Source organism: Berghia stephanieae, chromosome 6, assembly GCF_034508935.2.
Source record: "Berghia stephanieae isolate SIO BIC M18660-M18661 chromosome 6, UCSD_Bste_1.3, whole genome shotgun sequence".
Lineage (NCBI taxonomy): Eukaryota > Metazoa > Mollusca > Gastropoda > Nudibranchia > Aeolidiidae > Berghia > Berghia stephanieae.
The window spans coordinates 46,352,773-46,365,664 of record NC_088365.1 but is presented as its reverse complement, the minus strand read 5'-3'; the positions used below and the strand labels follow the sequence as shown (position 1 = coordinate 46,365,664).

Genomic DNA, 12,892 nt, shown 5'->3' with positions numbered 1-12,892 from the left:
CTTCAAAGGACTGATAAAGACCAATTTCTCAAGTTCAAATCAAAAAGGTTATAATTCATACTTGATATATTTTTTTATTATTATCCGTCTTATCAGTCAGGGCACCAGATTGGCGCAGCGGACTTCAAAAGAGAAGAAGAAGCAAACCCTGTCATCGCCTGGACAAAAAAACAAAAGAATAAAACGCCTGGCCAATAAAAAGAACAACATAATAATAAAGATAGCCAAACCATCCATCGGTTTTATGGTCTGTAATCTCATACTGCTGTTTCGTGTTATTCCCATTGACTCCGCCCCTTTCACTTTCTAAATGTAAATACCTAAATAGGCCAAAATATTTACATGACAACTTGGCGATATCATCTTAAAGTTGCTATGTGATAATTCAGTGAGAAATAAAACCGTGATATCTAGTTTTAGAATCTTGGGAAAAGCATTAATAGAAAGCATGCTATGTAATGCTTGCCTCGTAGTATATTAAGATGACATCTTTCTCAAGATACCTTTAAAAAATTAAAAAATAAAAACTTGAGCTTTTATATAGGGCAATATCCACTAAACGTGCTCAGAGCGCTTTACAAGTGAACCTTGACCAACAGCAATATGTAACATGTAGAACGAGACATGGCGCCTGTTAGGCGATCTTACATGTTGTACCGGACGAGACAACGCTGTTAACGGCCAGGTACTCATTGTACACTTGAGTACGGTGAGAAAATGTGAGGACCCAACTATGCGCCGAGCGAGACTCGAACTCCGGACCTTCTGATCCGAACACGAGTGTCATACCACAAGACAACATAGCCGCACATAGCCGCCGTATCATATACAGCTTGCTTTGTAGTATTGGGTGACAGTTTTCTCTAGGTATGCTCAACCATCTCCATTGTAGTCGTTTTTCCTCATCTAAGTACTGTGCGGCTATGTGGTCTAGTGCTATGACACTCGCTGTCGGATCGGAAGGTCCTGGGTTCGAGCCTCGCATATTTGAGTTCTCGGAAAAGTCTCTTTACTCACATTCTGTCACCATACTCAGGTATAAAATGAGTACCTGGTTGTTTACAGCTTTGTCTCTGTCGAAAAAAAATAATAATAAATTTAACTATCGCCTAACAACAGGCGTCATGTTTCCTTCTTTATGCTACGTGTTGCTGTTGGTCAGGGGCCCTTTGTAAAACACTTTGAGCACGTTTAAAAATAAAAATAAATAAATAGATAAATAAATAAAATTCACTTTATTTATCCCATAGGGGGAAATGTCTTTGTGTCTATTCCAATGGAAGACTGGAATAACCCAGGCGTCAGCTGCAGTGCAGCGCCGCAAATTGAGCTAGGGCGAGGTGACTTGCTTAAGACCACTCAGCGCAGCTGTGATCGAACCCGTTACCTTTCGGGTACGAACCAAAGACCGTACAGCTAAGCCACGCGGCAATAGTGGATATCGCTCTATATAAAAGCTCAAGTTTTTTTTTTAACAATATATGTGACCCATCGTCTCAAAACGGTATAAAGTCGATATTAACTAGATGCTGAAAATTGAATTTATTGACACAAATAAGAAGCTTGGAGCTGATTCCGCGTCGTTATAGTGGAGAATAGATACTATTTCTTGCATTGCAGACGACTCTAACGTCGTATTTCTCATCATTTCATGTCTAAATCCACTTTTCTGAGTCTTAGCCATCCCTACATAATACCGCTTTGAGGCGGTGGGTCACATATGTGTTACTGCAGCTGCCGCAAGTGCTTCTCTTGTCTTATAGATAGTATGCGCTTGGCTAAGAAGCTCATAACATTGCCATCCGGAAGTATACCGGACCAACACACAAAACTGTGTGTATCCATGAACTTTTATAGTCTGGTTAATACAGTTCAGTGAGAATAACTCACAAACGCGGATGGCAAAATATAACAACAAAGGCTTGAGTGACGTCATCTTCGAACTATCAATAACTCGTCACCCTTGAAAAAATCCTCTACATTGACAACGTGCAAAGTGCCTGCATTCCATTATTGTGTGGTCTTAATCCAAGCAGACTTCTTGATGCATTGTTCGTGTTAATCCCTTAATTAATTGTGCGGCTATGTGGTCTAGTGGTATAACACTCGTTTTCGGATCGGAAGGTCCTGTGTTCGAGCCTCGCTAGTAGGTAGGTGCATAGTTGAGTCGTCCTGCCTTGGAAAAGGCTCTTTACTCACATTCTCTCACCATCCTCTCAGTTGTAAAATGAGTACCTGGCCGTTTACAGCATTGTTTCGGTCGAAAAAACATCGTACTGTCGTCTAACAACAGGCGTCATGTTTTCTTCTTTATGTTACGTGTTGCTGTTGGTCATGGACCCTTTGTAAAGCACTTTGAGCACGTTTATAAACAAAAATAAATCGATAAATAAAATTCCCTTTATTTATCAAATTGGGTAAATGTATCGCTAGGGCCTATTCTAAGGGGTGACTGGAATAACCCAAGCGTCAGCCGCAATGCAACGCCGCAAATTGAGCTTGTGTAGTGTGATGTGACTTGCTTAAGGCTACACAGCGCAGCGGCGAGTCATCGAACTCGGTACCTTTCGGGTACGAAGCAAACACAGTTCCGCTGAGCCACGCTTCAATAGTGGATATTGCTCTTTATAAAAGCACAAGTTTGTTTTTTAATAATAATAATAATAATAATAATAATAATAATAATAATAATAATAATAATCACAATAATAATCACAATAACAATAACAATAACAACAATAACAATAACAATAACAATAACAACAACAACAACAACAACAACAACAACAACAACAGCAACAGCAACAGCAACAACAATAATAATAATAATAATAATAATAATAATAATAATAATAATAATAATAATAATAATAATAATAACAATATCAATAACAACAATAACAATAATAACAATAACAATAACAACAATAACAATAACAACAATAACAACAATAACAATAATAACAACAACAACAACAACAACAATAATAATAATAATAATAATAATAATAATAATAATAATAATAATAATAATATGTGTTACTGCAGCTGCCGCCCAAGCGCTTCTGTTATCTTATAACCCCGTCACCCTTGAATGATTCCCTATGTCGACAACGTGCAAAGTGTTTGCATTCCATCATTGTGTTGGGTTTAATCCACCGAGCCTCCCTTGTGCATTGTTCGTCTTAATCCCTTAATTATTTGGAACAAGTTTTTTCCTTTGGATTTGGATTCATCATTTCCACCACCGTAAAGAAAAATTTTTTTTAAAAATAATAAAAAAATAAAATAAAAATAAAAATTAAAAAAAAAAATTTTTTAACGTTTCGTTGGAAACTTCTCAAAGGAAACTTGATAAGATAAAGTTTCATTGTAAACGATTAAAAACAAGCCACACAATTTATCGTCGAGAAGGACAAAGAAATAAAGCAAAGCAAGGAACCAAAACAAACAAAGAAAACACACATCCAGAAAAGAAAAGAGCCCCCCCCCCCCTCCCTAATATTTTTTAAAACTTGAGCTTTTATATAGCGCAATTTTACTCTACGTGCTCAAAGCGCTTTACAAAGGGCCCCTGACCAACAGCAATACGTAACATGTAGAACGAGACATGACGCCAGTTAGGCGATATTACAATTTTTTTTTTCCGACAGAGACAACGCTTTTAACGGCTAGGTACTTATTTTACACCCGAGTACGGTGAGAGAACGCGAGTAAATAGCCTTTTCCAAGGACCAAGGACTCAACAACTATGCGTCGGAGTGAGGCTCAAACCCAGGACCTTCAGATCCAAAAGCGGGTGTCCTACCGACCACAAGACCACGACAAAACCGCACAAAGAAAAGAAGGACAGAAAGAACAAAAAGTGCGGCTATGTGGTCTTGCGGTTAAAGTTACAGAGGGCCATAATCTCTCTTCTCTGTGGGTTGTGTATTTTCTGCATCGATACAGTATACCCTCTGCGTCTTCTTCCTTCTTCCTCCTCCTCCTCCTCCTTCTTCTTCCTCCTCCTACTCCTCCCTTTTTTTTCTTCTCTTTTTTTCTTCTTCCTCCTCCTCCTCCTTTTTTTTTCTTCTTCTTTTTTTTCTTCTTCCTCCTCGTCCCCTTTTTTCTTCTTTTTTTTCTTCTTCCTCCTCCTCCCCCTTTTTTTCTTCTTTTTTTTCTTCTTCCTCCTCCTCCTTTTTTTCTTCTTTTTTTTTCTTCTTCTTCCTCCTTTTTTTCTTCTTTTTTTTCTTCTTTTTTTTCTTCTTCCTCCTCCTCCTCCTCCCCCTTTTTTTCCGTCTTTTTTTTTCTTCTTCTTCCTCCTCCTCCTCCCCCTTTTTTTCCTTCTTCCTCCTCCTCCTCCCCCTTTTTTTCCTTCTTCTTCCTCCTCCTCCTCCCCCTTTTTTTCCTTCTTCCTCCTTCCTCCTCCTCCCCCTTTTTTTGCTTCTTTTTTTTCTTCTTCTTCCTCCTCCTCCTCCCCCTTTTTTCCCTTCTTCTTCCTCCTTCCTCCTCCTCCCCCTTTTTTTGCTTCTTTTTTTCCTTCTTCCGCCTCCTCCTCCTCACCACATGAGCAGACCGGTGATTGTGTCCGTTTTTTGTTTTGATTTTTAATTTTTTAATTTTTTGATTTTTTAATTGATTTATTCATTTATTTATTTATTTATTTATTTTGTTTGGCGCTCATTCAAAAAAGGTGATGAGAGAATAGAATTGATGAAAAGATAAGGGAATTATTATAAGGACTACGCCAATTCAAGGGAGTGTACATAATGTTGTAGTATTATTATTTGAGTTATTTCCCCTTGTGAACGGTAACAGTTACATTATGGCGGGTGAATAAACGCTGGATTGAAAAACGGATGTCTGTAACAATTCATGTTGATTGAATTTCAAATAATCCGCGGGGTTTTTGGGGGGGTTTTTTGTCCGTGTGGTTCAAAACCTGATCTTCTTGTTAATTTGAATTCTTTGTTCGTGTATGATTTATATTGGTAATTATCTAAAAATAAATATTTTGAAAATATCAAATTGAGAAACTGACACCCTTCATTCCACATTTGTTCAGATGTTTAAAAATCAACCTTTTGAGTCTTTGAACATGATCTTGTATGTGTCTGCTGTGTTGGTGGTTTGATTTTTGTAGGCTTTATATTTAATTGAAAGAGGAGTTGGGAGAGGAGGGGGGGGGGGTATATTTGTTCCATTTTTAAAATGTATTCAATTTTTTTTTTTTTTTTTTGGGGGGGGGGGGGAAGGTTGGAAGATTTCTGGTTGTTTTGGGGGTTCGGTTGTTTGTTTTTTGTTTTTTTTTTTTTAATTTTTGTTTTTTTGTTTGCTTGTTTTGTTTTCATTTTTTGGTTGTTTTTTTATTTGGGTTTGTTTTTTTGTTTTTTGAAGGAGTTACTTCATTACTTTTGACAGTTAAAGGTAATGATTTCTTTTTGAATAAGCCTGAGATCTACTGCCTTTTTAAAGAAACATTTCAGGTCTGAGGTTATAGATAGAACGAAGTTGACGTCACTCAGGTCTTTGTTATTGTTTTTGTTTTTTTGCCATCCATGTTTATGAGTAATTCTCACTAAACTGTATTAACCAGATTATAAACGTTCAAGGTTACACATAGCTTTGTGTGTTGGTCCGTTATATTTCCGGATGACAATATTGTGAGTGTCTTAGTCAAGTGCACAGCATCTATAGTGATAATAGATTTAAACGATGGGATGAAATGAAGAGGATGTAAAAGAAATTCATTCTCGTGATAAGAAAAGATAAGATAACACTCAATTCATCCCGTAAAAGGAAATGTGTTGATAATATGTGATATGTAACCCACCTCGTCATTCCGGTATTATGCCGGCGATGTCTTGTGATATGACACTCGTCTTCGGACCTGAAGGTCCAAGGTTCGAGTCCAGCTCTGAACAGCGCAACGTTGACCCGTTTGAAAGGCTCTCTTCCTCCTCATGGCAATGTTTATAAATATCTTATATTTTAAAGAATTCCCTTTATTCATCCCTTAGGGGAAATTAGTTTTGGGTCTATTCCAAGAGAAGACTGGAATAACCCAGGCGTCAGCCGCATTGCAGCGCCGCAAACCGAGCTAGGGCGAAGTAACTTGATCGTTTGTTTTGTATTTAAGGGTTTTACGGCGCTTGCAACACATTAAGGTCATATCAGCGCCAGTAAAATGGAAGAAAATGGAAAAGTAAAAAGTTCTAGAATTACAATTAAAGCACACAAGAAAAAGTAAGACAAAGGGGATTGGGAACAAATAGGGATCAGATGTAGATTCCAAGAGCATACCACCAATGTACTTAGTTTGAGATCAATTGTCTCATCCGGACAAAAGCACAAAATCGAAAAAAGAGGAATACACTCAAATGCTTACATTATACATCAAAAATAATAAATATAATCATACATAACAGAGATGATTTACAAGGGAAAAAATATCATCTCCCAAAACAATAATTATGCATTTGACTGTTTCCCTCCCAGCCAGGACTCCGACCAGGGCCAGGAAAAAAACAAGTAATCTCATTCCAAGACAAAGACGGAAAGCATGTTGAAAAACAGATATAGGGGGATAGAAGACACAGTATGTACCTCCCTGCCCACTATGGGAGGTCAGGATCCCCACCCAGAAGTAACCTGATCATTGCCACAGAGCGCAGCGGGTATTCGAACCATGTACCTTTCGGGTACGAACCTAAGACCGATCCGGTGAACCACGCAGTCCCACATTGCAGACACAACATCTGTATAGCGTGGAAATGAAAATCAATGGTGCGTAAAAAGCAGTGCATGGTATATTAATTCAGAAAAGTGAGTGGAGCAGGCACTTATGTTGGTAACAACAAGATATGAAGTGAATAGAAAAGTGCCAGAAGACTGGCACTTTTCTATTCACTTCATATCTTGTTGCATGGTATATTGTGACCAATAGTCTCTAAAGGGTACTGTGTCGGGTAAACCTGACGTGCAAATACATTACATTTGAAGGTCTGATAGCCTGACGTTATTTTATGGGCCCGATTTAACATTGTTGTAACGGACATTACTATGTATGCGTTGGTTTGTTTTTGTTTTGTTTTTAAGGGTTTTACGGCACTTGCAACACATTAAGGTCATATCAGCGCCAGTAAAAAGGAAGAAAATGGGATAGTCAAAAGTTCTAGAATTACAATTAAAGCACAAAAGAAAAGGTGAGACAAAGGGGAATTGGTTCAAATAGGGAACAGATGTAAATTCCAAGAGCACACCGTCAAAGTACATAGTTTGAGATCACCTAAAAGTCTCATCCAGACACAAGCACAGGTCCCAACTAAGAGGAATACACTCAAATGTTGACAAATCATCTATAATATGTAAACTAAACATAATACAATGCATAACAGAGAGATGATTTACAAGGTAAAAAATATCATCTTCCAAAACTATAACTATACATTCGACTGTTTCCCTCCCAGCCAAGGAACTCCCGACCAGGGCCAGGACAAAACCAAGTAATCTCATTTCAAGACAACGACAGGAAACAATTTGGAAAATGGGTTGGGGGGATAGAAGACACAGCATGTACCTCCCTGCCCACTATGGGAGGTCAGGATCCCCACCCAGTGGGATAGTTAAAAGTTGTAGAATTATAATTAAAGCATCCAAGAAAAGGTAAGACAAAGGGGAATTGGTTCAAATAAGAAACAGGGGTAGATTCCAAGAAATACACTATCAAACTATTAGTTTGAGATCACTAAAAGTCTCATCCAGACACAAGCACAGGTCCCCGCTAAGAGGAACACACTCAAATGTTTTACAAATCATATATAATATAAAGAAATCATAATACAATGAATAACAGAGAGATGATTTACATTGAAAAAAATATCATCTTCCAAAACTATAACTATACATTCCGACTGTTTCCCTCCCAGCCAAGGAACTCCCGACCAGGGCCTGGACAAAACCAAGTAATCTCATTCCAACACAAATACAGAAAGCACGTTGGAAACCAGATGTAGGGGAATAGAAGACACAGTTAGTACCTCCCTGCCCACTATGAGAGGCCAGGAACCCCGCCCAGCATATGCGTTGGTTTGATAGTGTTTCCATTACAGCAATTAGTCCAAAACAATGTGGGTTATCAGACCTGTCAATTGGTGCAAGTCGAGGATCATCTTAGATGCTGTTATTTCAAGACCAAAGTTTAATTCCCCCCCCCCCTCCCCTCATCCCCATGCCTCCCACGGGCTATATGGATCATACAGTACAAGTCATCTCCTAGGCTTGTATGTTGAACTAGCACGCTTAGATACTCTGTCACTCTCTAATCTCTATAACGAACACACTCGAGGGTCGAATGAAGTAATAAGTCTAAAGAAGATTAGGACGGAGAAAGAAGTTTTGCTATCACGTCCGCCCATCCGACAACTGAACAAACACAATATGGTTTGACTTTGTTGCTCTAACAGCTTTTACGACGACGCTTGTATGATTTTTAGGGCAATCCAACGCCAGTAAAAAGGGAGATAATACAGGAAAAGTTGTAGACCTGATAAGTGTCAATCACCAAAGAGAAAGTCAAAGGGAGGTAACTGGTTTAAATATGGAACAGAAGATGCCACAAACAATCAATGGGCATATTTTGACATTAGATAGAATCTCCATCCAAGCACAAACAGAGGTTCTCGCTATGAGGGAGACACTCAAATGTTTACTAAGTAAGTATATTCACAACTAAAATAAAAAAAAATAGTTAATTAAGTTTTTTTAAATAGATAAATAATATTTTTTTTAATTAAAAAAAAAAAAATATATATATATATATATATATATATATATATATATATATATATATATATATATATATATATATATCTTATAGAAATATAATTTACATGGATTATAATACCATCGCTCAATTTAAAATAAAAAGGAACTATACGTTTGATTGCCTCCCTCTCAGCTAAGGATCCCTGCCAGGACTAGGAAAAGACCGAACAATGTTAATCCAGAACAAAAACAGAGCAACATGGAAAGGGAAAACAGACATTGAGAAATAGAAGACACAGAAAGTGATCTGTGTTCACTTGGTTTTACTGAATTCTAAGCCCAGGCACTGTTCTGTTTCAGTCGCAAACTACATCTTCTTGATTGATTTCATTACAACTAAAGAGAAGATGCGACGTGTACTTATTAGCAGATCTGATAACCTAAACTGTTATGGGACCCATAGTTGTAATGGAAATACTCTCAAACCAACACATAACATTGTCCATTACAACAATACAACAATGTTAAATCAGGCCCATAATTGCGTTCGGTTATCAGACCTGTAAATAGGGAACCCGATACCTCAGTTGGTAAAACACTCGCATCACACGTAAAGGGACGGTGATCAGTCCTGACTGCCCCCCCCCCCCCTCCCCCGTCCACCCAGCAGTGATTGGGTGGCTGTGTCTGTAAGATCTGGCGGAGAGTACTTTGCGATCGACCAGCGTCCTATCCAAAATACAGCAAGCAATTGCTATTGTCCGTTTCACGCTATAGAAACAGGGATAAACTCCATGGGCCTTTTGGCTCTGAAGGACTACTTTTTGTTATCAGGCCTGCAAATAGGTGTACCTCGAGAAGATGTCGTTTGTGACTGAAACCGAACAATGAAGTTTAGATTTTTGGACCAACAAAAAGAAAAACAAACAAGACACACATCATTGGTTTCAGAAATATGTACAGTTTATATACAGAACAAAAGTCTCTCTCTCTCTCTCTCTCTCTCTCTCTCTCTCTCTCTCTCACTCACTCACTGTCCCCCCTCTCTCTCCTCTCTTTCTTTCTCTCTCGTTCTCTCTCTCTCTCGTTCTCTCTCTTTCTCTTTCTTTCTCTCTCTTTCTCTCTCTCTCTCTCTCTTTCTTTCTCACTGTCCCCTCGCTGTCTCTCTCTCGCTGTCTCTCTCTCTCTCTCTCTCTCTCTCTCTCTCTCTCTCTCTCTCTCTCTCTCTCTCTCTTCTCCCTTACGTAAAAGAATAAACCATGAATCAAATAACACATTCTTCTATCAAAACTATGATAAAAAATTGTAAAATTGATATGAATATTTATATTGTTATCAAAAATTCAGTTAACATTTATTTTTATATCGATAAGAAGAATGTGATGTTCATCATCAGCGCCCTTCATAAACATTTAATTGACAAAAAAGAGAGCCACATTTTTTAAACATTTCCCATTTCGGCATGGCCATTCCAACAACACTAAAAAAACACTTATAATTATTGACATTATTTAAAATTTAGCATATTAAAAATTTATAATTGCACAAAAGTTATGCAAAAATTGCACCATTGCGGCTTAACTAGAATAAACACACTAAATTGCCAAACAGGGGACAGTATCACTGGTCACCAAAAGAATCACCAAAGTGCCAAACAGGGGACAGTATCACTGGTCACCAAAATAATCACAAAACTGCCAAACAGGGGACAGTATCACTGGTCACCAAAATAATCACTAAACTGCCAAACAGGGGACAGTATCACTGGTCACCAAAATAATCACTAAACTGCCAAACAGGGGACAGTATCACTGGTCACCAAAATAATCACTAATATTATTTACAAACTTGGAAATGTTTATTATTTGAAATTAAAAATTAAAAATTAAAAAGTGACACTTTACACCGAGTTCTATGTAGTCTAGACTACTATTAAATTTGAGACTCTTACAAAACATTCACACGAATCTCTAGTTTGAATAAAAGTTTTAATATTTTGATCTTGTTCTCAAAACTATGGGTTAATGTCACACGTTGTTTATGTGGAAATACTTTTTATTAAGCATAAATTGACAACAATTGTTCAAGGCTCTTACATGTGATAGTTGGCTCCTGGAATGTAGGATCCAGCTCGTGGAATGCAGGCTCCAGCTCGTGGAGTGCGGGCTACAGCTCCTGGAATGTAGTCTCCAGCTCCTTAAGTATGGGCTCCAGCTCGTGGAGTGTGGGATGTAGCTCCTGCAGTGTTGGCTCTATCTCCTGGACTGTTGGCTCTATCTCCTGGAGTGTATGCTCAGGTCCCTGAAGGTTGGCATTTGAAGTGTAGGCTCCTGCTCCTGAAGTGTAGGCTACTGAAGTGTAGGCTACTGAAGTGTAGGCTCCCGAAGTGTTGGCTCCTCTAGTATCGACATTTGGAGTGTAGGCTCCTTGAATATTGGCTTCTGGAATGTCGTTCTCCATCAGATCTTTCAGAGTCATTTGTATCATGGAATCAACAGGATTGTCTACGGACGATGACGATGTAGATGGCAATGATTGGGAATAATTTCCCTCCTTTTTCTCGTTATGGTAGTTTTCCCTAAAAATGGAGGAATTGGTATAAAATGTCCATGTTAATAAAACAGCTTGACAAATAGATAGATGCGTTTTTGTTTGTTTTGTTCTTAAGGGTTTTACGGCACTTGCAACACATTAAGGTCTTATCAGCGAAAATGAAGAAAATGGGAAAGTAAAAAGTTCTAGAATTACAATTAAAGCACCCAAGAAAAGGAAAGACAATGGGGAATTGGTTCAAATAAGAAACAGGTGTAAATTCCAAAAGCACACTATCAAAGTACTTAGTTTGAGATCACTAAAAGTCTCGTCCAGACACAACACATGTCCCCACTAAGAGGATACACACTCAAATGTTTTACAAATCATATATGATGTAGAGAAAACATAATACGATGTACAACAGAGAAAATATACCATCTCCCAAAACTAACTCTTTGGACTGTTTCCCTCTCAGCCAGGGCATCAGGCCAGAACCAGGTCAAAACCAAGTAATCTCATTCCAAGACAAAGACAGAAAGCAAGTTGGAAAAAAGATATAGGGGGATAGAAAACGCAGTAAGTACCTCCCTGCCCACTATGGGAAGTCAGGAACCCCACCCAGAGATAGATGAGTGGAGATATGAGAGAGAGAGAGAGAGAGAGAGAGAGAGAGAGAGAGAGAGAGAGAGAGAATGATAGATAGATGGATGGGTGGGTGGATAGATAGAGGTAGATAGATGGATGGATATATAGATTAGTTAAATAGAAAGATAGATAGATAGATAGATAGATAGATAGATAGATAGATAGATAGATAGATAGATAGATAGATAGATAGACAGATGAGTGGGTGGATGGATGGGTGCATGGATAGATAGATGGATAGATAGATAGATGGAAAGATGAATAGTTAAATGAGCTTTTATATAGCGCAATATCCACAAAAATGTGATCAAAGCGCTTTACAAGGGGTCCCTCGTCAACAGCAACATTTAACGTAGGACGGGACATAACGCCTGTTAGGCGATATTACAGTTTTTCGGACAAAGACAACGCTGTAAACGACCGGGTACTCATTTTACACCTGAGTACGGTGAGAGAATGTGAAAAAAGAGCCTTTTCCAAGGACTCAACTATGCGCCGAGCGGGAGGTTCGAACCCAGGACCTTCCGATCCGAAAGCGAATGTCATACCACTAGACCACATAGTCGCACAATAAATAACGTTCATTAAATATATATATATCTATCTAGATAGATACATACATACATAGACATATTTAGATAGATAGATAGTTGGATGGAATGATAGATTAATAGATAGATAAAGGGACATATATGTAGATAGATTGGCAGATGTATAGTTAGATTGATAGAGAAATGGGGTAGATAATAGATAGATCAATAGAATGATAGATAGAAAGATAGATAAATGGACAGTTAGGTAGATAGGTTAATAGATAAATAGATAGATAGATAGATAGATAGATATAAAGATAGATAGATCTATAGATTGATAGATAGAAATAAAGATAGATAGGTGGGTAGATGGATGAGTAGGTAGGTAGGTAGGTAGGTTGATAGATAGATAGACAGAAAGATATAATTAG

At 38.0% G+C, this 12,892-nt stretch overlaps 1 protein-coding gene across 1 annotated transcript in view; it reads right to left on the bottom strand.

The window, feature by feature from the left end:
• Positions 1 to 9,693: 9,693 nt before the first annotated feature.
• Positions 9,694 to 12,892, bottom strand: part of LOC144975133 (uncharacterized) — a 17,166-nt gene continuing 13,967 nt past the window's right edge. The window contains exon 4 of the mRNA XM_078918906.1: positions 9,694 to 11,326. Within this exon, the coding sequence (XP_078775032.1) occupies positions 10,915 to 11,326 (412 nt within the window). The 3' untranslated portion in view covers positions 9,694 to 10,914. The remainder of the gene's footprint in view (positions 11,327 to 12,892) is intronic.